Source organism: Anser anser (assembly GCF_964211835.1).
Source record: "Anser anser genome assembly, chromosome: 2".
NCBI lineage: Eukaryota > Metazoa > Chordata > Aves > Anseriformes > Anatidae > Anser > Anser anser.
Window position 1 is genome coordinate 132,614,378 of NC_139721.1, and position 23,513 is coordinate 132,637,890.

At 34.2% G+C, this 23,513-nt stretch overlaps 1 protein-coding gene across 41 annotated transcripts in view; it reads left to right on the top strand.

Annotated features, from left to right (window-relative positions):
* DGKB (diacylglycerol kinase beta) overlaps nt 1–23,513 on the top strand; it is a 394,011-nt gene that overhangs the window by 246,139 nt on the left and 124,359 nt on the right. For 36 of the 41 annotated variants that reach the window (XR_014579916.1, XR_014579917.1, XR_014579918.1 and 33 more), the window contains one exon: nt 3,618–3,682. Coding sequence is in view for 36 of the 41 variants with exons in the window: in XM_083824538.1 (XP_083680664.1) it covers nt 3,618–3,682 (65 nt within the window). In the remaining 5 variants the exon portion in view is untranslated. Of the gene's footprint in view, nt 1–3,617; nt 3,683–17,751; nt 17,880–23,513 lie in introns of all 41 variants that reach the window. The other 5 variants (XR_014579919.1, XR_014579920.1, XM_083824564.1 and 2 more) reach the window with 1 other exon arrangement.

A 23,513-nucleotide genomic window follows, 5' to 3' on the forward strand; every position in this document is an offset into this window, starting at 1 on the left:
TTAACAAATAAAAGATTATAGACATTAAAAAAAAAAAAAAGAAAAAAAAAGCCATTATTTTTTTCTTTTTTTTTTTTTTTTTTTTATTCTCCTCTCTGAAACAAAGGATTATGTTGTTAACGAGCAACCAGCATGGACGGGTTTCAGATTATTCTACAGCATGGAGTTATAGTTGGGATGAAGTCCTTGTCTAGGGAATTTAAGGGCTGTGCATTCAAGGGCTTAAAAAAGCCATCAGGCAGTATTAACCTAAAAAACCTTAGCAGCTCCCCTGCTTACCTGTGGGACTTATCTGGAATTTATCTGTGTATAGTAACTAGTCTGTTTTACAGTCTCCATTGACAAAGCCATAGCCTTTCAGCAGTTTTTGTAAATTGTTCTGATGTGTGCCCACCTCATGTTGGGTACATCAAAATTAGCTATGTGTATCACTTTTTTTTTTTTTTTCCTCTCAGCTCATTATGTTAGTTGATCTATTTTGGAGTCAGAAAATGTTCAGGCAGGGGAAAAAATTCAGTCAAATCAACCTTGCATAGAAACAACTGCCTGTTTGCCATCTGCAGTGGGCATTGATCCCTAGCTTGTTTGTGCCTTGCATTTGTTATGCATGAGTAAGCACATTAGCCTTTTCATTTCATTCATTAGACAGTTAGTCCTTGATTAGTGTTTCCTAGTTTCTGTCAAATATGCTACTACTCCTTTGTTCATTTTGTCTTGAGTCTGTCTTTTGCTTCAATGTAGAGAAAATTAACAGTTAACCACAACAGTAGTTCATTTATTTATTTATTTATTTTCATATAGAACTGGATAACAAATGTACTTTTCTAACGTTGGCACATCTAATGTGGGATAACGTATGAATAATAGGTTTTTCTAGAGTTAACAGAGTTATTATTTTAGTTCAGCTGGCAGGCTTTGTTTAGCAGAGTGACGTCTCAGGGTTTACTGTCAGCTTTATTTTATCCATCTTCAAAAACTGTGGGATCACCTGGATATTTGTGGATATTTACCTTATAAAATTGCATTGCACATGAAAATAAATTTAAAGTAATTATAAGTGTAGTTTGACAAGTTTCTGATGACAGTTTGGATGACAGGACAGAACTACTGTGCATTTTATGACTAACACTAGTTCAGTCCCTAGAGCTTTTTCTTCTCATGTCCTTGTGGGACAGTAAAGTGTCAAATAACAATTCCATTCTCAAAGATAATAGAAAAATAAATAAGTAGATGTAATCTTCATAAAACAACAAATTATATTCATTTTTAGAAACTGTGTAATTAGATCATGAATAAAGTGAGTATTTCAATCGAATCAGTACATCTAGTGATGCAACTAATAGATTGCGCTGGTGCGGCCTCACCTTGAGTACTGTGTGCAGTTCTGGGCACCACAGTACAAAAAGGACATCAAACTGTTGGAGAGTGTCCAGAGGAGGGCGACGAAGGTGGTGAAGGGCCTACAGGGGAAGACGTATGAGGAGCGGCTGAGGTCACTGGGCCTGTTCAGCCTGGAGAAGAGGAGGCTGAGGGGGGACCTCATCGCAGTCTACAACTTCCTCGTGAGGCGGAGTAGAGGGGCAGGGGACCTGTTCTCCGTAAACACCAGTGATAGGACCCGCAGGAATGGTGTTGAACTGAGGCAGGGGAAGTTTAGGCTGGACATCAGGAAGAGGTTCTTCACCAAGAGGGTGGTTGCACACTGAAACAGGCTCCCCAGGGAAGTAGTCACTGCACCAAGCCTGTCTGAATTTAAGAAGTGATTGGACTGTGCACTTAGTCAGATGGTCTAAACTTTTGGGTAGACCTGTGCGGTGCCAGGAGTTGGACTTGATGATCCTTGTGGGTCACTTCCAACTCAGGATATTCTATGATTCTATTATTATTTTGTCACTGATCACAAGTCATGTTGCTAAAAACATTCTACATTCTACATCCTTACATACGTAGAGTGCATATAAAATGTAATCACTTACTGCCTTTTATTCATAATCTTAAAAAAATATATACATTTTATCAATTTATCTAAGTGATTCTTTTTTGGACATAGTATTAAAGTTCATGCATTTATTTTCCAAAGTACTTGTGGTTTAGTAAACCAAACCCGGAGGCTGGATTAGTTTGTTCTCTGAAAGATACCCTGTTAGTAAAACAAAGTCTTAGTAAATAAAGACCTGTTTTAGTCATGGTGTTGTATCCATGTTTGATGTTAGTGGTGCCTGTATATCTGCACTAAATACTTGCTTGCTTATTTATATTAATTACATTAAAGTTGATGTGTTTAAATAAAAATGATTTTAAAATATCTTAATCATGTTTGGAATCAGCAACAAGATAAAATTTAAGTAAAGTATTTCATGTTCTTTTTCCCCCAAATTTTAATTTGCTGATTTTGATAGTTTGAAAATCATTTAAAATATTGCTAGATATAGACTTCATACTGAATTTGATACTTTTCTCAAATTCTTTGTTTTTTATATTTCTATAATCATTTAAGTTTTCTTATACACGATAGTTGATTATAGTGATATTGTGTTTGTAGTTTCTGTCAAACTATTTACATTTTCATTTCATTTACAATTCATTTAAAATTCTTACTAACTAAACTAACACTTTGCATATGTATATTCTTATATATGCAGCATTTTAAGACATAATTATGAAAACACGATCCAATGTTTACCATCTTCTGCAAGACTGTAGAGTTGGTAGATTTCATACTCTCACACCTCATTTAATACATACATTAAAAGATGAAAACAAAATTTGTGCTTTCTTAATTCCCAGTTTGTATCTTTTTTATGAATTATTAAGTGAAATAAATATGACATTATCTAGAATGAGGAAAAAATTATTTTTATACCTGAGGAAAACATTACTTTCATACCTGCAATATAAATGCTGTGAAAACTGATTCTAGCAGAGCAGTTCGAAATACTTTATTTTCAGCAACTTCCACCATTACAATGGTTTGATTTTCTTTAAAATGTTACACACATCTTTCATTTTGGTATTTCATTTCAAATACACATTTGATTCTATTATTAGCATCATTTTTTATTTTTTCAAAACACTTTAATAGTATATACCTAATTTAAAAGTCTCTTTTATTATATTAATAACCATTTCCCCCCAGATCATTTCCACCCTGACATAGAGGAAAGATATCTCAGCAGTTATTTTCATTTTCTACCAAATTCTATAGAAAGATTTGGTCTTACACAAATATCAAGCTGTATGTGCATAATAACTCTGCTAAATCTATCACTTAGCATTTCTAAAGCTAGAGATTTCATGGACTTTAGTATTTCAACAACAACAAAAATAAAAAGGACTGTGTTAATGTTCTAATAAAGAAGTTGAAGCTTCTTTCAGTAAATGTAATATCATGTCTGATTTCTAAAAAGGAATAATGGAGACTGTAACAAGTGTAATAAATTAATTACATTCAGATAGATCTCATTCTTGGAACAGTGTGCCTGTAAACTTTCTAAGTGATCAGACTATTGCTCTTGTTGAAAATAGTAGTTAATAAAACACCTTAAAACAATATGCCTTGTTTACATTTTTGTAATTTTCCTGTTATGGTAGATTTATGGTTTTCTTTTTCCTGCTAGGATGCTTCAATTGCCCACAGATTCCATATCATGAGAGAAAAACATCCAGAGAAGTTCAACAGTAGGTAAGAAACTCAAAATGCTTGCATGTGAAAGATTATCTCCATTTCATTATATTATGTTCTGTAAGGGGTTAAATTTTGCACAGCCTTTAAAATATTGATTCTTATAAAAGAGAGGAAATCAATGCATTTTATATTAAGTATATGCTCCCAGACTGCTTGTAGCATAACTGTTTCATATCTGGTATTTCAACTGAAATGAATAGCATTATAAATAAACTGTTCTCACATGCAAAATGTTTGACTTGTAAGACTAGCACGGACAAGATGATGCATTGTGGTAACTGAGGATCCATGAATTGACACTTTGCCATTAGGCACTGAAGAACACTTATTAGACAGCTGCAGATGGTGATCCTTATGTTTCATTCCCACACGCACACTGGTACATTGACAGGGGGCTCTTCCATATATACTCTTAGTAAGGTCAAGTGAATGCCACTTTACACATAAATGCTTTTATCATTAAATAGCTTTGGATATGTAAAAAAGTCAGGAATGAGACTTTGCATCTGTTCCTTGTGTTGCTTTTTTGAATTTGGAATGTTATCTCAGAGCTTTTCTGGAAATTAAAAATGTATTACAACATGTACTGTAAATTCACCTCCTTTCAATATCTGGTTTGTTGAGTAGATAATATTCACAATGCAATGCTTATGTTTTTCTATTTAGGTAATCTAGCAATCAGTTGTGATGGATAAAAGCAACATTTTAGAAACTTTAATTAACATGTAAAGGCACATGAGGAGAGAAAAGTAAGATGTGAAGTTCTTTGCAATATAAAATGAATATGTGTAAATAATTATTGAAACGAATGTTTTGTCATGTCTGCAGACTTTCTTCAGTTCTCCATCAGGGTCAACTGGAAGATCTTGTTTAGATGCCGATCTTCATAGACCTTAGGATGATAAAATATGTTGTTTATGCAGCCTCATTAGGGCTGTAGAGAGTGATGCTTGAACATGTTTGAATATTATTTAACTTACAGTTTTCATGTTGCAAGTATAAATTTTACACTTAACAGTCCAAGATGGGGGCTTTTTTCCTAAAATACTCAATCTGTTTAGTATATATGCAATGACATACGAGAACCAAACTATATATTTCTCTTTAAGTTCCACACTAAACATTTATGTTATATGACCACTTTCTACCTCCGATTCTTCTCATTCTGAAAGAATTATACTGTGAAAAGATCTGAACTTAAGCCTGCACATCCAAATGTATCATACTCATTCAGAAAGATATTGGACATTTAGCAAATGCAGATATTCTAGGCCCTGAAAATGAAGCTAGTTTATCAGTGGTCTTTCTGCATATTTTCAGCAGTTGGCAATTATAATTTATAAAAAGCTCAGCTAATAACATGAGTTTCAGATCAGATTTCATGTCACAATAAATCATACGCCATTAATAACATCTGCTAACAGGCTCACCTTGAAATTCATCTATATTTTAAGAAACCTGAGGTTTCTAACATTATCTTAAAGAAATTAATTACAAAAATATATAGTTCCAGTCCCTGTGTGCTTTGGTACAGTGGTATTGAAAGAACTTGAAAAAAAGGAAGGATTCTCTGGGTGTTGAAAGACTATTTAGAATGATTACGCATTTCTAAAAAAAGAATGTAAAGACTTGAACAAAGTATTGTAATAGAGACTGATTTTTTTTAAGTTACTTCTTTTGTGTAGTAAGAAAAAAATGTGGATTTCTATTTTTGTTGAATAGAATTTTCCAAATGATGTTAGTTCACAAATAGTTTGTTCCACTAACAGTTATTAGCATGTGGCAATGCTCCATAATATGCTGTAGCAGCGTTTTCCTGCAGTGTGTGAAAATAAAACTCTTATTTAGATGTCTGTGAAACCACAAGACTTTTTTTTTTTTTTTTTTTTAACCACTTTTTTTCACCAGTGTGGAATTTTCTGTGTGATCTAAATGATTTAGGATCAGCAAGTGCATCTCAGGTCAGATTCATAGTGCGCTCCATGGTTAATAGCACTTACTCATTTGGAAATCCTGCATTGTCACTTGTGAATCTCTCTCATGACTTTTAAAATTAATTCTTTTGTAGCTTTGTTATTTTTTTCTTGCCTGATTTTCCAAAGTTTTGCACTCCCACAGCTATCATTCAGTTTCGTAAAGCAGATCCTTGCCCTAAGGTTCAACTTTGAAAATGAATATATAAAACGTTTTCTCACTGAAAAGAAACTGTGAGTTTACGCTACATGCAGGAGTCTTTTGAAACCCAAAGGTACTGTATTTACTCCAGTGATGTTACTTAAGGTTAAGTTTGGGGTTGGAGAATCTTTTGCCTTAAATACTGGTATTGATGATCCTTATATTTGTATGAATATTTCTTGACGTGCTGATGCCATGTTTCATGTGTAAATAGATCATACCAGTATGGAAACTCTTGATATGCTGTACTTGTGTATGAAAGCAGAATCTTTCTGCACTTGTTTACCTTCTCAGAATGAAAATGAGAACATACCACAAGGCTTATAAGGACTTTTTAATCACTACTTACTAATATTGTAGAATACTTTGGAAGTAGATGACTAATTATTATGAACTCTGACATATTTTGAAACTGCAGTGTTCATAAGTTTTAGTTTTTAGGTTCGTAGTACAAAGACTTGGTACTGACTTATTAAAAAGGGAAAGAAATTAAATAAAACGTGGATTTCTAAACTGCCTAGAGACGTTTAGACATTTAGGTCTTTGAAAAATCTCTGATTAAGATAAGTATATGTAAATACACATGAATTAAAAACCTGTTGTTTCTTAAGTCTTCATATGACTTAGTGGCTACCTTGTGTCATTTCTTTTCAATGAAGCACCTGTATGTTTCAGATTGTTATTAAGCTGAAGTCAAGTCCCTTTGTCAAATGGGTGTCCTCTGTTCAGAATCTTAAGTTAATCAGTCTTAATAACTAATGTCTTAGTTACTTAAAAATACTTGTATGCTGTAATATATAGAATGGCTTTATATGATTTTATAAATAGGGCTCAGCATAAGTATCTTACAGAGATTGTAAAATATTCATTACTTGTTTGTAAAAATGGATCTGCAGGAGAAAAATTTTTCTTTTGGTGATGGTCAAATAGAAAAGAAGGGAAGTGAGAACACAGCGGCATCCCCACTTCTGTCAAAAGAATGAATCCTAATAAGTCTTTTTAAGTAATCGTATCTTATGATCGTTAGCACACACATTAGAAGCCAGCACTGGCATTGCATTAAGGTTTTAAAAAACAGAATCTCAGCTGTCGTGGTACCTACTCCACAGGTCTGAAATGCAGAGAACCCTGTGTGCAAGAGAGCAGGGTTTGCTTCCCATCATCTCTTACTTAAGAATAGGGTCAAACTTCCTACTTTCAGTGTGGAAGGGCTGTGTTAACCTCAGGGGGAAGAAAACTTGCAAAAGACAGCATTTCAAGTAACAGTATCATTAAACTAGGACGTACTGTTGAAATAACGATTCAGTTAGGCCAAAATGCCCTGCAGGGAGATCTGTGTAAACATCATAGACTTGATGCTGGGAATAACAGATGTATGAGTTATGTGACCAGAATATACACATGGAAACAAAGAAAACATTCAACAACTAAAAAAATCATTCAAGTTGATATTAACTATTTTAAAGTAATATTCAGTTAAATTAGGAATGCTAATTTGACTCTCTAGCACCCAATAGTATACAAGGTATTTCTTAGTCTTGGTAAACTAAAGTAGGATTTATAAATTGCATTTACAGTTTTAAGTATATCATCTTTGAGATTTTCAAACATCAGTCAATTTTCCTCTCTTATGTAGAGGAAATCAGTATGCAGAAAAGGTTCCTATTCCTCGTAACTCAATTTGTATCATGTTCTTGACCATGTACTTCTGAGATTCCCTTTCAACTTGTTTACTTATGCTTTTATTTAATCTGGAATGGCCACTGAAAGAAAAGATGGCGGAAATGGAAAGTAAATGAATCTTTAGCATGTTATCCCATGTGCCCCAGCTGGAGTACTGAACTATAATGTGTAGTCATCATAGTAAAGCATCTTGTCTGACATCAAAATAAATAAATAGGTAAATAAATAAATAAATCCTTTCATGTGCTGTATCTGAAAAGATTTTTAAACCAGCCTGGCAGCAAATAAACTAGAATACAGTTATTCTACTCAAATATCGTAGATTCCCCAGATCCCTTGCTGTTGAAAGCAAGTAGTAATTCCAGTTTGGTGACTGAAAGTTTAAAACTTTCTGCTTATTTTTGCATACAGCAACCTCAGATTAAAAGCAAAACAGTTTGTCATGGGGTGGATAAAATGCTACATTCTCAGATGTATTTAGTCTTCGTTTTAAGATTGGTTTATTTAGCTTCGAATTGAGATGTCAAAATGTTTCAATTTGAATAGAACAAAACTAGATATTTTCATTATTATTGCAGTTTTTTCAGCGTAAGTGATGTAGTCTTTAGGGTTGAACCACAAGTACATATTTAAAGTGAATAAACTAATCATCAATACACAGTTTCTAACTTGAATTACAGACATTTCATCCTTTCCTGTTTCCTTCAACCTCTCCTCCCTTCCATGTTGTGACAGAGCTGAAAACGCTTAAAACGAAAGCATGGGCCCCGTGCAGAGACCAGATTGCAGACATCTGTTACCTGTCCCATTGAACTGACAGGTTTCTTTTCATAAAAGAATAAGACTCCAGGGAGCAACACCTCTGAACTCAGGCAGTATTGCTGCAATAGTAGTCATAAGAAGCAGCAACTCTAGGCAAAAAAATAAAAAAAACAAAAAACAAAACATATGACCGAGTCTGAAATATTTTCACATTATCCAGATGTGGTTTGTAGTTATACAGCCTACTCTGCATAGCTCTTGCTTGTAATGCTTATAGGCAGAAAAATAAATAAATAAATAAATAAAAAGTAAAGAATCATCATCATGAAGATAAGTAAAAGTCTTAATTATCATAAGATAAGTAAAGAAGAATCATCATGTCTTTTGTCAGACTTCAACCATGGAGTAGTTCATCTCTAGAAAAACTGCCTGAAGTGTATCATGCGTGTTTGAGTTCCCTGATCTGGGACAAAACTAATAGGATTGTTTTTATACTACCTTGCAGCTATTCTCTTGACTTCACCTAGAGTTATTGAATCCTTAGTGTAAGGACTATGCAGATATCCACTTAATACAGTTTATATCTGCGAAAGATACAACAATATTATATATTTACTTGATTTTTACAACAGCCTGAGTCTGTCACGTTGCAGCTTGGGTTAACACATTAAATTATATTAAAAATGTTTATTTTTCCTTAGACATCCTTATTTCATTCAAGATATATTAGTCCATAATAAGTTCCCAAAAGAGGACACTTGGAGAATAATGCTGATTCAGCCTACCTATGTCTGTTGCATATAGAGCAAAATTGACAGCAATGTGCATCTCCAGTATCTGTGCCTTTCTCAGATACAAAATTTCACATTTTTGTCATTTATCTAGAAAGCAATAATAGACTAAGGACTTAATGCTATGGATATGCTAGTCAGTCATGGGAATACGCTAGTTGACATGCTAGTCGGTCGAAGTAAGGTATTGTCCTGCTCTACTCTGCACTGGTGCGGCCTCACCTCGAGTGCTACATGCAGTTTTGGGCACCACACTATAAAAAGGATGTGAAACTATTGGAGAGTGTCCAGAGAAGGGCTACGGTGAAGGGCCTAGATGGGAAGACATACGAGGAGCGGCTGAGGTCACTTGGCGTGTTCAGCCTGGAAAAGAGGAGGCTGAGGGGAGACCTCATCACAGTCTATAGCTTCCTCATGAGGGGGAGTGGGGGGGTAGGTGGTATCTGGGCAGGTGACCAGCGATAGGACCCGAGGAAATGGTGTCTAGTTGCAACTGGGGAGGTTCAGGCTGGATATCAGGAAAAGGTTCTTCACTGAGAGGGCTGTTGTGCACTGGAACAGGCTCCCCAGGGCTGTAGTCACAGCACCAAGCCTGTCGGAGTTTAAAAAGCATTTGGACTGTGCTCTCAGTCATATGGTCTGAATTTTTGGGTAAACCTGTGTGGCGCCAGGAGTTGGACTCAGTGATCCTTGTGGGTCCCTTCCAACTCGGGATATTCTATGATTCTATATCTTTTACTCTGTTTAAGACTATTCTGTAGTGGCTGTAGGGGAAGCTGGTGTGATTGGAGAGCACTAGGTTCGGATTCATGAGGACTAGAGGTAGTGTGCTGTAAAAAATTCATTCTAAGTAGAGGACTGGCAGTTCTATATATCCCCTGTGATTTCAAACTACATCTTTGAAAACAGTGGACTGTATCAGACCCTATGCGGAGCAGTGACTATCTCCTTCTTAGGGTGCTCAGTTATCAAGTTCACTACTGCTGGACTAAAATGGGTTCAGGTTCTGTACTGATATGGTGGTAAGGGTTATCTGCTCACTCGGCATATTCACTGGAGTGGATTATTGTGAAACACTTGCCATTCTGGACTGTTAATAATGAACAAATAATTGAAATAGACACTTGTTAATATTGAAAAGATATGGGGATGTTTTTCCTTTAAGGAATTGTAAGCACTTTAAAGATATGTAATGATACTCAGTTGCTAAAGAAACAGTTGCAGTAGAAATTGTCAAGTAGAAAATGTGTTAAAGGGTGAAAATCATTGCATTGTCTAGGATAAAGGATTGTTCTACATGGTGCACAATGATATAAAGGAATTGGCCCAGCATGCTTTCTGCAAGTAACAAACTGTTGATTCACAACAGGTCTATCCATATGCTATAGGCCAACGTCAATAAAATCTAATTTTCTTCAACTGATGTCAGGCTAGCAAAGGATTTTATTGAAGATGATGTTTCTTTCCTCAGAGTGGGTCATTGAACTTTTTCAATGGATTGAAGTGTCTGTTGAATGTTCTACACATTCTTTAATTAATTAAAAACTACTGCCTTTTTTTATTACAATGCTTTAAAGGTAAACTTCACTGTATAGGAATTAAATCTGAGTCTCTTTCACTGTATAGTCACACCATTTGAAATAAAAAATTAATAGTACAATGACAGAAAAAGCTTTCTGACTACTTTCATTTGTGGTAAATTCACATATGAAAAGAGTCTATAGAGGTATGAGAAACACTAACAAAACCACAAAACAGTTTACTATTTGTTTCTTGCTGATAGAACACGGTCAGGATTTTTTATACAAATGAATAAAGTTATATTCCCTGATTTTCTTGAGCACAAGCTCAAAATGCAATGTGATACTTGAACTGGAGAATATTACCAGTGCAAATTTGCAGCTGATTTTCAAACTTCATTTTGGATCAACTAATATTCAAATCTCTGAAGTAAATGACAGATCTTTACGTAAGTTTCATGTGGTTATATTTCATGTTTATAACAGATGCTGGGCTTTATAAACAGTTAAGCAGCAACCCTTTCTAATATATATCACCAAACCAGCAAAACATTTTTCAAAATCCAGTCAAGTTGCTAAATGGTCACAGTGCACTTGCATATAATATTATTGACAATATCCAAGCCATTAAAAGCAATGAAATGAATTGTTAAGAAATAAATTTTATACTTCCTATTTAATAAACATAAACACATTATTCTTTAGCACAAAGAAATTAAAATTTAATCACAATATGAAAGACTTTACTCCCTTTACTCTGACCTGTGGGTGCATTGTGGGTCTCTCCTCTCCTCTCCTCTCCTCTCCTCTCCTCTCCTCTCCTCTCCTCTCCTCTCCTCTCCTCTCCTCTCCTCTCCTCTCCTCTCCTCTCCTCTCCTCTCCTCTCCTCTCCTCTCCTCTCCTCTCCTCTCCTCTCCTCTCCTCTCCTCTCCTCTCCTCTCCTCTCCTCTCCTCTCCCCTCCCCTGCCCTCCCCTCTCCTTTCTTTTTTTATCCTTCCAGTAATTAATTCCAGTAATTAAGCCCCTATTTTTAGAGAATGTCATTATGCTGTCCTATACTACAGTAGCCATTGATAATGAGGGGAACCCAAATACCACTCCTTTAGTACTGCATGGATTGACATATCATACAGCATGTGCTTTTACTTGCCTTGTGCCTTAAGTCATGAGAAAATGGGTCATAGGTTTGCTTCAGCTCCAGAATCTTAAACTTAATATAACCCAAACTTCCAATTCTACACTCTGAAACTGCAGACTACTTTGTGTCATATTAGAAAGACTTTGGTAACTGGTAAACGCCAAAATAATGTAGCCAATCCCTCTAACCCTATACAAAACCTCAGTACTAATTTTAAAAATAAATTTTTGAATAGATTACCTGACGTAAAAAGTAATCCTTTCAAACAATGTGTCTGTTCCTGATTAAATACCCTATAGTTCTTATCTTTGCTAATTATATAGCTGAAGTGATTTTAAGTCCTCAGTGTATGTTATAAAGAGCCTGTGCCCCCATCTCCATCATTTCAGATAGCATTTTCCATTTCCCTCTTTATTCTGTTTGAACACAGTTTGCCTGGTTTATGTCTATGTATCAGTTTCATGAAAATAATCAGATTTCTTTCTGATTTGAAGTCTCTTATATTTATTACAATAAGTTACATAGACCTTTATAAGAAATAGACCTTTATAAGAAAATACAAAGCAAAAAGTATTCTTTCCAAGCATATACTGTATAGTAAACTATAATTTGTATCTCACAAAATAAGATAAATCCTGTGAATATCCTTCAGGTATAGTTCTTATTGACTTTTGATGTATATTGTAGTTTTATTAACATTGTATATATAGTTCCAAATAAAATATTTTAAATATACTATTTTTTTATAACATAGACCAATGTCATATAATGCACTTGTATGATACTTGTAGTGCATTTTTATGATTGTATGATAGATGTGGTTGTACTATAGTACTTACTGTTATAACTACATCATTGTGGCTAATGATGTCTTCAGAATAGTTTGGGGTGTTAGATTTACTTGTGAAATAACACCTACTACTTCTTTTTGTTACACCTGATAAAAACATAAATACATAATCAAAATTGAGAATTATATATCTTAGTATTGATTCTCTTTGGAATCAAAGTACCCAAATTATTATATCTATTTTATCTTATATTTAAACATATTTTCTCATTTTTATATATTTTATTTTTATCCTTTATATTACACATTTATACCTAAATTATATACATTTACATACCTTGGGGGTAGGGGGGAGAAGTGTTGTGAAATCACTACACGTTTTGTAATCTTTTCAACACCAGAGAAATATATTGGCTGAGTTGGTAATGTAAAGGAAATGTCTGTTGCTTATTCTGATAAGTGACACTGCTACTATTGAAGCCAAAGGTAGCTAAAAGTAAAAAGTAGTTTAAAGTGCCCTGCTCTCACCACATTTTATAGTCTGCTTAACAGGAGACCTGATGTGTTTGGGGAATACTCTTTTGGTCATTTACATCTTTCTTACTTATATTAGGATAACAGTTCTGTGCACTAGCATGGCACTGAAAGAAGACCTCCCCGCCTTCTCTTGTAAGTGTATCGCTAAATGAATGGCAACTATTAATCTAAATACTTTTTTTTTTTTGGGGGGGGGGGGGGGAAGGGGGGGTGATAGAGTGGAGAAAAAAGGTTGCTAACCTGGTCCAACAAAGATTGTTCATTCATTCATGTTGATTTAGGACTCTGCTCCATGCACTTCTGGAAATGCACACTGTGTGTACTATCTGTCTCTGTCAAGTGCTCTGTAATGTTCTGTTTGGTAAGTGTTAAAATGGGCTCAGATCAACATGAGGACTGTAAGGTATGTGGCAGATTGTGAGCCATGGGTCAGAATGCCCTCTCTTCCAGCTCAAAAGGCCCAGAAAATCTCTCCGTGGAAACTGCAAAGCGGGATACAAGACAGCTAAAGTAACATATGGGGAGCAATATTGTTTTGATATTGTGTCTCCAAATCTTAACAAACAATAGTTACAGAATTCTGATTTCCTTTATTGATCAGTGATTGTGCGGATGAGGTGGATGCTTGTAGTATGTCGTTGCATAAAGAGGATGACAGTAGAAAAAACAGGAAAGCATTGGACAAAAAGACTGTTACCTACTAAGTAATGTGAATCTATTAAGCTTGGCAAGTTTTCAAATTGTATCCACTTTGAATCCCTAGAAGTGTATTTACATATACCAGCAACTAATATTGTTATTTAGGTTAAAGAAATAATGTAGTATTTTAAGGTCATATTGAATTTACGTTAAATTGTTTTCCTGATCAGCCTAAAATTCAGACCCAGGCTATCATTTGAATCCACGTGGCATAGGTAGATGTGCTAAAAACTGCATAGGATTTTTTTTTTTAGTAGTCAGAGGGAGAGGCTGTCTGTTAGATATGTTTTGTTTTGTTTTATTTTATTTTCAAATTAGGCTTAGGGAACAGCTGCAAGTCATACGGCTTCTTGTTTCTTGAGAACTTTCAGTTATGCTTTTTTTTTTTTTTAATAAAGATTTGTCCATATGAGGAACAGCAAGGTCTGTTAACCTTTCTTGGAACATGCTATTTCTGAGCCAATTATGAAGATGTCTGAAGGCATCAAATGCTCTTTGGAACAGTAACTTGTGATTTGGGAGTATAGTGGTCAACTGAAGAACTTTCTCTGTGGTTAGAATATTTGTTCTCACAATATATTAAAAACAAAGACAGCATTGATTTTTTTATGCACTAAAATACTTCTTGAATGTTTTTCTTTTAGTTACGATGATATACTAATAACCATAGTAGCAGCAGAAGTAGCAGTAGATTCTTAAGTGATTTGGATTTTGATAGTAAAGCCTTGAAGGCTGTGTTAAACTGTCAATCTAGTTCGTTATTGAGATTTTGTTGATGTTCAGGAAAAAAGTATGTCTTAATCAAAGAAGTATGTTCTTGCTGGTATAAGGCAGCTGACAACTCACTCTGAATGAAAGCTTCAATATGTTTTGTTGCTTTGATTTCATACAGAATTGCAGCATAAATGTTCTGTGAAAGTGATTTGGGAACATACATTTAATTGTCAAATTGTTGTGGGCTTTTAAAAATTAAACCTGAGTGGATTGACCTGATTAAGTAGCACCTGTGCTTCAAAAAAATCCTTGCAGTTGCAAAGCTGTGCAGCAGCCATGCCACTGCAGCCATGGGACTGTTTTTAGACTGGCTTCATAGTAAGAAGCACTCACACACGAAGGAGATCAGGGGAGACAGTTCCCCCTTCTGATGGGGGGCAATCAGACACACTATGTTCACAACTATGGCAGAAAAGCAGAAAATAAGCAAGCAGGTGGGAATCTGACTCTGTTACCAGGTTGCCAGAGCACTAACCTTGTAAAGAGGCACTTTTGTATTGTTTGAAGTCTGGAAAAAGTCTGAGTGTTTAATTGTATTGCTTAAATTACTAACAATACTTATGCACTTCTTTATTCACGTGAGCAAAGTAAGTACCATGGAACCTGCACCCATCTGCTATGAAGGCGATGGTCTATGTGTAGCATCCTAGTTAAGTGCATACCAGAACAAGAGATTTTTGACCTCTTTTGTTACGTATAGAGTAAGAAAACAAAGACACTGAAGTATTTACAATCTGCCATATTTTATAAATGCACACAGCAGTCTTCCTTCTGTCTACCAAAGCTCCTTTGACATCACCCACAATGCTCAAAGACACTAAAATCATGGGATAAAAGCATATAGGCATGATGCAGAACAGCCCTGTTGAAGAGACAAGTTAGATACTGCCAAGGAGAAAGAAGATGCCTATTGGGGCTAATCTGAACCTGCTCTTACTCCTCCAATTTCTCAAAATTCTCTCACTCAAGTAGAGTCACAGCAGATCTCCTCTGTAGTGAACTGCTGGTCTGTTTCTAAGGTGGATGGTACTGTAGTATCTGCGTGGAGCACAAGACCACATGTTCTTCTGTGGTTTAGAGTAGATTCAGACTACCTCAAGCACAAGGCAATACCCCTGCGGCTATCTTGCCTGTATTTCCAGAGCCATCCCAGCACTAGCTATGCACTGGTTGAGTACCCTAGAGCACAAGCTAGTGGCCAGTAGTCTCTCACAGTATCTCTCACCAATTTCTTCAAATGTAGTTCTTTTTAGCTGTCTTAAGTGAAGAAAGTCTTTGAGATGAAATCTTAACTTGTAAGACTGTTCTTGCTAAAAGGCATGTTTACCTTATGCCTACCTTTTTCTTCCTTTCTTATCTTACAGTGTCTCTTGTTCCTCTTTCTGCTTTTGACTCCTTTTTTCCTTGCCTTTCTTGACTTTACTTTGTTCCTTCACCTTATAAAACAATCAAGGATACAGATTTCAGCAAAACTACACTCTTGGTTAGGAAGGATTTCAATTTTTTATTATAAGGCTAAATTAAGAGCTACTTAATGCTCATGGTTTAGTGTTTTAATAAAAAAAAGGAAACGAATAAGTTGACAGAGCAAGAGAGAAGTGCTTTTCAGCCATGTCTCTCACTTGAGGTCTTAAATGTTGCTTTTGTTTGGACTATTTATTATTTTTCGGAAGTCTTTATTATATAATGTATATCTTTTTAATTTTTTCATTACATTTTTCTTATCTCTGAAACTATTACTGGTATACAGCTATATGTTGTGTACACTTCTACCAGAACACTCTTTGACAGTCTGAGAGCACTGCTAGAGATGCAGCCCTGTTTTAAAGCATGTAGAAATGAAAGCCCAATACATTCTGAAAAACAAAAAATATATAAGTATATATATCACTATATATATACATGTATATATATATTTATATATGTATAGTGATATATATACATATATATATATACTGATGCCATTGCAGGCTAAATAACTGCTATCCTCTTTTTCTAGAATTAATCATTTCTATGCTTTTTGAGAGCACTTTGAAATATCTACATACAAATATAATCTTCTATTCTCCCAGAGTTTGGATTTGGGAATAAGCCTAAACTTTTGGAAGATATTAGTTCTAATTGGCCTGCCACTGTTTCTATTGAAAGCCTGATCTATCTGAGCTTTTATATTTTACACCTTTTATTACAAGGCATGCTATTGATCTTCACATTTATAAGTAAAAAATGCAGAGGCAGAGTTTATCATAAAATATTGACTTCATGGTTTGTTTCATTAACTCAAGTGCTGTCTTGTACATTAAAATTAAGTAACCTTCCAATATTTTAGACAGATTTTCTTATTTTACAGAGTACTGTTAATATTCCGTATATAGTGACATGGAATATTGGACCATTTTTTGATGACTGGATACACCTTACCCAAAAGCCACAGAGGTCAACATTTAACTCTATCAGATAATATTTAAGGAATATTAGTATCTTTGTGAGACTTTTTCTCACAAAGAATATAAATGTTAATGAGATCCAGAATGACAGTTTTATGAATGAAGTAATTATTGACTTTCACGACCAGTTTGATCCATCTTTCTGATGAGAAGACACATAGGATTTTTGAAAACTTTTGTGTGGATGGAACATCCAAATTTTTCTGACAGCTCAAGGCTTCATATTTTTTATGATTTTTATCCAGTCTTATAGAACAGAAGAAAAAAATTATGTAAAACATGGAAGGAAAATAAACCTAAGTTCTTTACCTTATGAAATTCTGGATTGCCTGTGAGGGCAATGTATTCTATTTTCTGGAAGGTGGCAAAAGTATGTAAAGTAAGTAAGATTCCTTTAGATGATAGCACTGGACAGAAAATAGTTTCCCCAATTTGAGGATATTTTTCCTATTTAAAAAGTAAGGTAATTTGGGATTTAAACTAAAAAAAAAAAAAAAAAATCCTCAGTGACAGAAAGGGTCCTTTGCTATTACCCTAAGAACTGCAGTGCTTTCTTGAAATGGGAGACTGCCAGCTTCAACACCCTGACTCAGTTTCTCCCTATGTGCCTCTCTTTTACTTAAGCATAAGTTGCCTTAATATTAAGTTAGTAGATTGGCAAAGAAGTTTTTTTGTTGTTGTTTTTTGGTGTTTTTTTCTTTCTTTCTTTCTTTTAATCTGTAATAGTGAATGTTTATTTATACTAAATAGAGTACCTGGACATCCTGAAACTGGTGGTTACAGTACAGGTCCATCTGAGAGACTTCTTCATTCTTTTCCTGCTGCCAGGGTGAAAACTCCAGCAAGTAACATTGAAAACCATGGCTAGAATTGCAAAGGTAAGAGCACTTGTCTGAGATGTTGAAGATACAGTTCCAGCCTTTAGTGCAAACATGGTACACATAAACCGTGTCTCCTAAATCCCAGGTGATGAAGATTGACTCATCGTAGATAGATATCTGTAGGATAGTAAAGGGAAGCAAAATATGCTTTTATAGACTGAAATTCTGTCTGATAGCTAACAACTATTTTTAAATGAAAATTCCATTAAAAATTGCTTTGTTTTATGTAGTGTTTGGTTTTGGTGAATAATATAACTTAATCAAAGATAGTTAAAAATCCAAGTTAGCTCTACATGGAAGCCATAATATTTATCCTGAAAGGGGAAAAGACAAAGGCAACAACTTGTAACAAAGTTTTTGACTGCAATGACCAGTGAGAAATCTTTAGTACCTGGTGAGCCCGTTAGGATTTCGCCATTTCAGGTCAAACGAGTATGATGCCGTACTTGCTTACAAAGTAGATTCCTGCATGTACTCGCAAACTGTAAAGTTCTGCAAGTACTGTACAGGGGGCCTCTGAAGATTTGAAAGTGAAATTTTGGTCTTTTGTGGATGTTTTTGTTTGTTTGTTTGTTTTCCTCCTTGGTTTAAATATAGAATGTGAATTGTCTGTTTTACAGAATAAGTATATAGAGAGACATCACTTTTGTACACACAGCTTATGATTTTAATCAAAAAGAGAAAAAGAGTGAATTATCTAGCTTGTATGTATTAACTATACACTCACTGCATTGGAAACTAGTGGAAACAAATGTTTAAATGCTTGCTAAATTCTAACTCATAGTAACAAAAATTAGAACATTTTTGTTTCTTACAGTTTTAGAAACAGTTGATATCCTCATTTGTACTTCATAATCCACCACAGTGAAGGCTTAATAGACCATTAAAGAAACGGTGGGAAGTTAATTTTAATATGTAATGGTGTGAGGGCTTTTATTTTTTCCTTAATACAATGAAGCTTCTAACAATTTTATTTGCAAAGAAGATGATTATTTAATAAAGTGACAAACTGTCCCACTGATAGGATACATTAATTTTCTTCTAAAGCTGTTCCTTGTACTCCATAAGAAGGTGATAATTAGGTTTGCAGATTAGAATAACATAATCAGACCACTTGTGTGGATGCTTGTTAAAATATATTTTCCTCTTCATATAAGCCTCATAATAATTAAAAACTGTTTAAAAAGAAAACCATTCTTTTTCGGCATGGACTTTTAAAATGTCTCCTAATAATATATCAAGTTATTCTTAAGCTAATTCAACTTTTTAAAAGGTTAATATTTGAAAAAGAATATGGGAAGTGATTAACTGATGAGTTTAAGTATTAGCATTAGGTTTTGCAGGAACACCTACAGTATAAAACAGCGCTCATTCATATCCTGATTTAATTTCTTCCACTGTCACTCCTGATTGTTCCATTTAATCTTTCTTAAGTCACATAAAATTATCTTGTATGTGTAAATTAACAATCATTTTCTAATTCCACTGCAAACTTGAAGCACTGTCAGTAAAAAAAAAAAAAAAAAAAAAAAAAGAGAGAGAGAGGAGAGAGAGATTGACAGTGATTAATTCTGTATTTTAAACAAAACTAAATGCAGTTACCATTGAAATAGAGCACACACAGACTGGAGTTTTTGGTGATTCAAAGAAAGTGACTCAAGGAAAGGCAATAGAAAAATAACAATGAATTTGTAATGAGTAGTTCACATCTAAACAATCGGGTCTTGTGTATGTCACATTGGATCAGTGCAATATCCACTGACCTTAACTTTTGAAACACTGAAGCCAATTTCCTTCGCTTGGAATTTGTTCAGTATTAAATACTGGTTACAACTAACTTCCTGGCCTAAGCCCAAGGTGAGAAGTGTGTAGGTTAAGATCATTTAAAATGTTCCAATTCCATCACTTTCAATAAGATTGAGGGGGGTTGTTTATTTGTTAGTTTTTTGTACAGTTGAAGCACCTAGATTGAAGTCTTATTGACTTCATGAAGGTGGAAGAGGGTTGTTTGTTATTTTGTGGCTTTTTTTTTTGTTGGTGTTGTTTGTTTTATTTTGTTTACAATTGACATGAAATTAATCTTAATATGAAGAAAAATTGTTTTTACAAGTATATCTTCTTGGTATTCCACCCGTTGTGTTGTAAACTTTCCAGGTCTGAGATGTTTCTTTAGAGCATTTATGATCAGTATCTTGATAAAGGTGGCCTCATTTAATGACTGAAAGTACTACATGTTCTGTCTAGAAATGATTTCAATTTCAAATAACGGAATGGATAAAAAAAGTGTTACATTAGCAAGGGTTCACTGAGTTATTAAATATTGCAATCATCTAATTTGTACATACGTTCTTATAAGCCCTACTTTGTGTGCACAGTTCCATATATATATCTGATATACCAGCTTAATCAAATTCAGCTTGCTGGGGGGACATTTTTTATGGACAAGTAAAAAATAATCAGTTTCTTTTTATTACCATTATGGAAGAAGTGGAGGAGTATTTTTTCTAGTGTGCTAAATATACATACCGAAAAGGACAAATATTCAATCATTTACAGAGAGGTTGCAATACTGACTGATTTAACTGCACTAGATTAATATTACATAGTCAGTCATGAAGGGATTTATAAAATATATTTTTAATATTGTTGTGTTGTAGTTTTTTTGTTTGTTTGTTTGTTTGAGTATTTTTTTTTTAATCATCTTTGGATATCAACCAAATTTTCTTATCAGTTAAAGTCAATCATATGACAAAGATTATCCTGTGCTCTTGCCCAGAAATTGATCAATAATGTCTCTATAAGCCTGAAGGTCAGTAATTTAAAAACAATTGACCACAATTTCCCTTTCTAAATAGACCATTCACAATAATCATCATAGTAAATAGCTACTTTGAATGGCATTTTTGTGTAACATTTAGTCCTAGGTATTTTTGCTTGGACAAGGAGTGTTCATAAGGCAGAAAAATTGTCATTTTTTTAAAATCTCTGAACTACATAATTGCTCAAGGTAGCAGTCATTAGGTTAAAGTCCTTCTTTGCTTGTGTTGAATGAAAAAGTAACATATATCCTACGGATATATGTTCTAGGGATAGGTGTACATACAACCTTGGTCTCTAGAATCCAGAACTTTACAAGGTGTGGACCATGCTTGCTTCTTATAACTTTTGACTTTGATAAATATTCAAACAGCTTAAGAACAGCAGGAGTATGCTCTGAAATGCTTTAATGAATTCTGAATACAATCCACTTGCAATTACCATAATTGAAACATTATATGGAGAAGCATGATGGCCTCTCATGAACATGTCTTGTTGGCTGCAAGCATTTCTCCATACTGTGAGCTCTCCACAGTGTAAAAGGACTTCTACATGCAAGTAAGTGAAGAAACCGTACCCCAGCTCTGTGTGGTATTGCTTTACCTATATTGGAAATACTGAAAAGCTGCAAGTAGGTGGTTTAGAGAGATCCAGATTCAATTCCAAAGCATTTCTGAGAAGTAGAAAATTGAAAAAGAGAAAAAATGTCTACTGATCCATTGTCTCCTGCTCCATCTCCAGTTTTAATGTTGCCTTCAGAGGCCAGGCTTTGTCTTTCAAAACATACTTTGTGCTTAAACACCCTAGAAAACATTGAAAAATGACTAAGGAAGGTAATTTAAATTTCAATGGTATTTGCATTATTTGCCATATGTATATTAATAATTTCTCTTTTACAGTCCATGAATATGTAAGATACAAGAGATTTTCCAGGGAGTTTAGGACTGAAATGATGTCCTCTGAAATTCATACTAAGGCATGGCCATCAAGGGATATTTCATCCTTTTTATTTATGCTAGAAATGCATTCAGTAGTGAAAAATCTGATGTAAAGTGAGAGAAGAGTTGATGAAATAGAATATAAACTGAACAGTCTTTCTTACCCCCTTTTGCAACAAACTTTCTAATTATTGTAGTGTTTCCTCTATGAATTACATTGCTATCCTAAATATTCATGTTGCCACAGAAGGTGCTTTCCTAAGTTGAAAAATATTAAGTATTAGCAAAATTATTGTAGAACTTTAAATGTTAAGATATATCTTAGAGAGTAATAAAGGTTAGCAAGTTCATCAGGTCACCACATCTTTTTTTCTTATTACTTATTCAGATTTTAAAGCATTCAAGTGTTAACCTTTTGAAAAGGAGAGAAAAAAAGAAAAAAGAAAAAAAAAGAGCCAGCTGATTAGGAGATGCTTAATTATCTGCTTCTTTAAGACAGATACAGTAAGGTCCAGCCTCGTTCAACTGCCAACACTTGCATAAAGCTGCTGGAGTGATCTTCTCTGAATACCCAATTGCATTGTCCTAATCTGAGATAAAATAATGCATCTAACTTTACTGCTATCTATAATTGATGGGCACTTATGAGTGTAATTCATTGAAATCTCATCTCTAGCACAATCTCTGCCACTTCAGGAAGCAAGATTCATAGCACTTTTCTTTTTCTTTTTGTTTAAATCATTGTGTAAGCTTGATGGGGGGTTCTGCAGTAAATTGTATACAATAAACATATAGAAGAAACCTAGCATGAAATAGAGCCTTTTAATAGCAGAGCTCACATTTGCTAGTTTTCTCTTTCCTTCTTTCAGGATATATAAATTGGAGATGAAAAAATAAATAAATTAATAAACAGTGTGGTCCCCTGCTAAGACGTAGCTTTTCTTCGAATGTCATCCATTTTCTAGAACTGTAAAAAATTGAAGAGCTTTCCTCTTTTGACCTGCTAATACATCTCAGTCACAGTTCACTGAGAAGCTGTGACAAGATACACACTGATAACAAGGCAGATTGTTACATCACAATTTTTTAAATCTTGGCTATGTCAGCATTCCTGTGACACATCTCAACAGGTTTGGAATAATGTAATTAATTTATATGAGATTATTTTGTTCATTTAATTAAACTAGTTACTTTTGGATATATCCAAAAAGGAACTTTTTATGTTGCTGGGATCTTTTTATGTTGCTAATCTTAAGTTTTCATTCTGATTTTATCAACACTAATTATTTAGTCTGTGTCTTACTGGATGATTGCATACACTATTATTTCTAGGTTATGTAAGCTAGCCTCTTGTTTGTAGAGGTCAAAAAGTGAAGTGATAAGTGATATACTATAGTGATTTCCTGTTCCATGCTCTCCTCTACTACAACTTTGTATAGACCCCAGGTCCAAAATCAACATCAGTGTTTTCATTCTGTTGCATAGAGTCGTAGCTCTGAACAAGGCCCAGTAGATCATAGGCATTATGTGATATTTGCTCTTTTCGTAGGTACAGAGTTGAGGGGAACAAGCTTGTGGGTAGTGGTTCAGCTGGTAGCAGTGACTAATCAAAACCCAAAGTTGTCAAGGCTCAAAAGCCATTTACATTTAACTGTTCATTGTATTTTATAGTAATTTAGTTTAAATGATATAGTCTAATGTATTACTTTGCTGATTAAAAATTAGTTTACCTTGATGTAGTTTGTCCTAATTTAAAAAAAAAATTACAGTTGTTTCCATTGACAAAAATTCCAAAAGAAACCCTTATTTACGGAGTTGTAAAATTAATTAATTAATTATAAATAAATAAACCTCTTAGACTGTAATAAAATACACA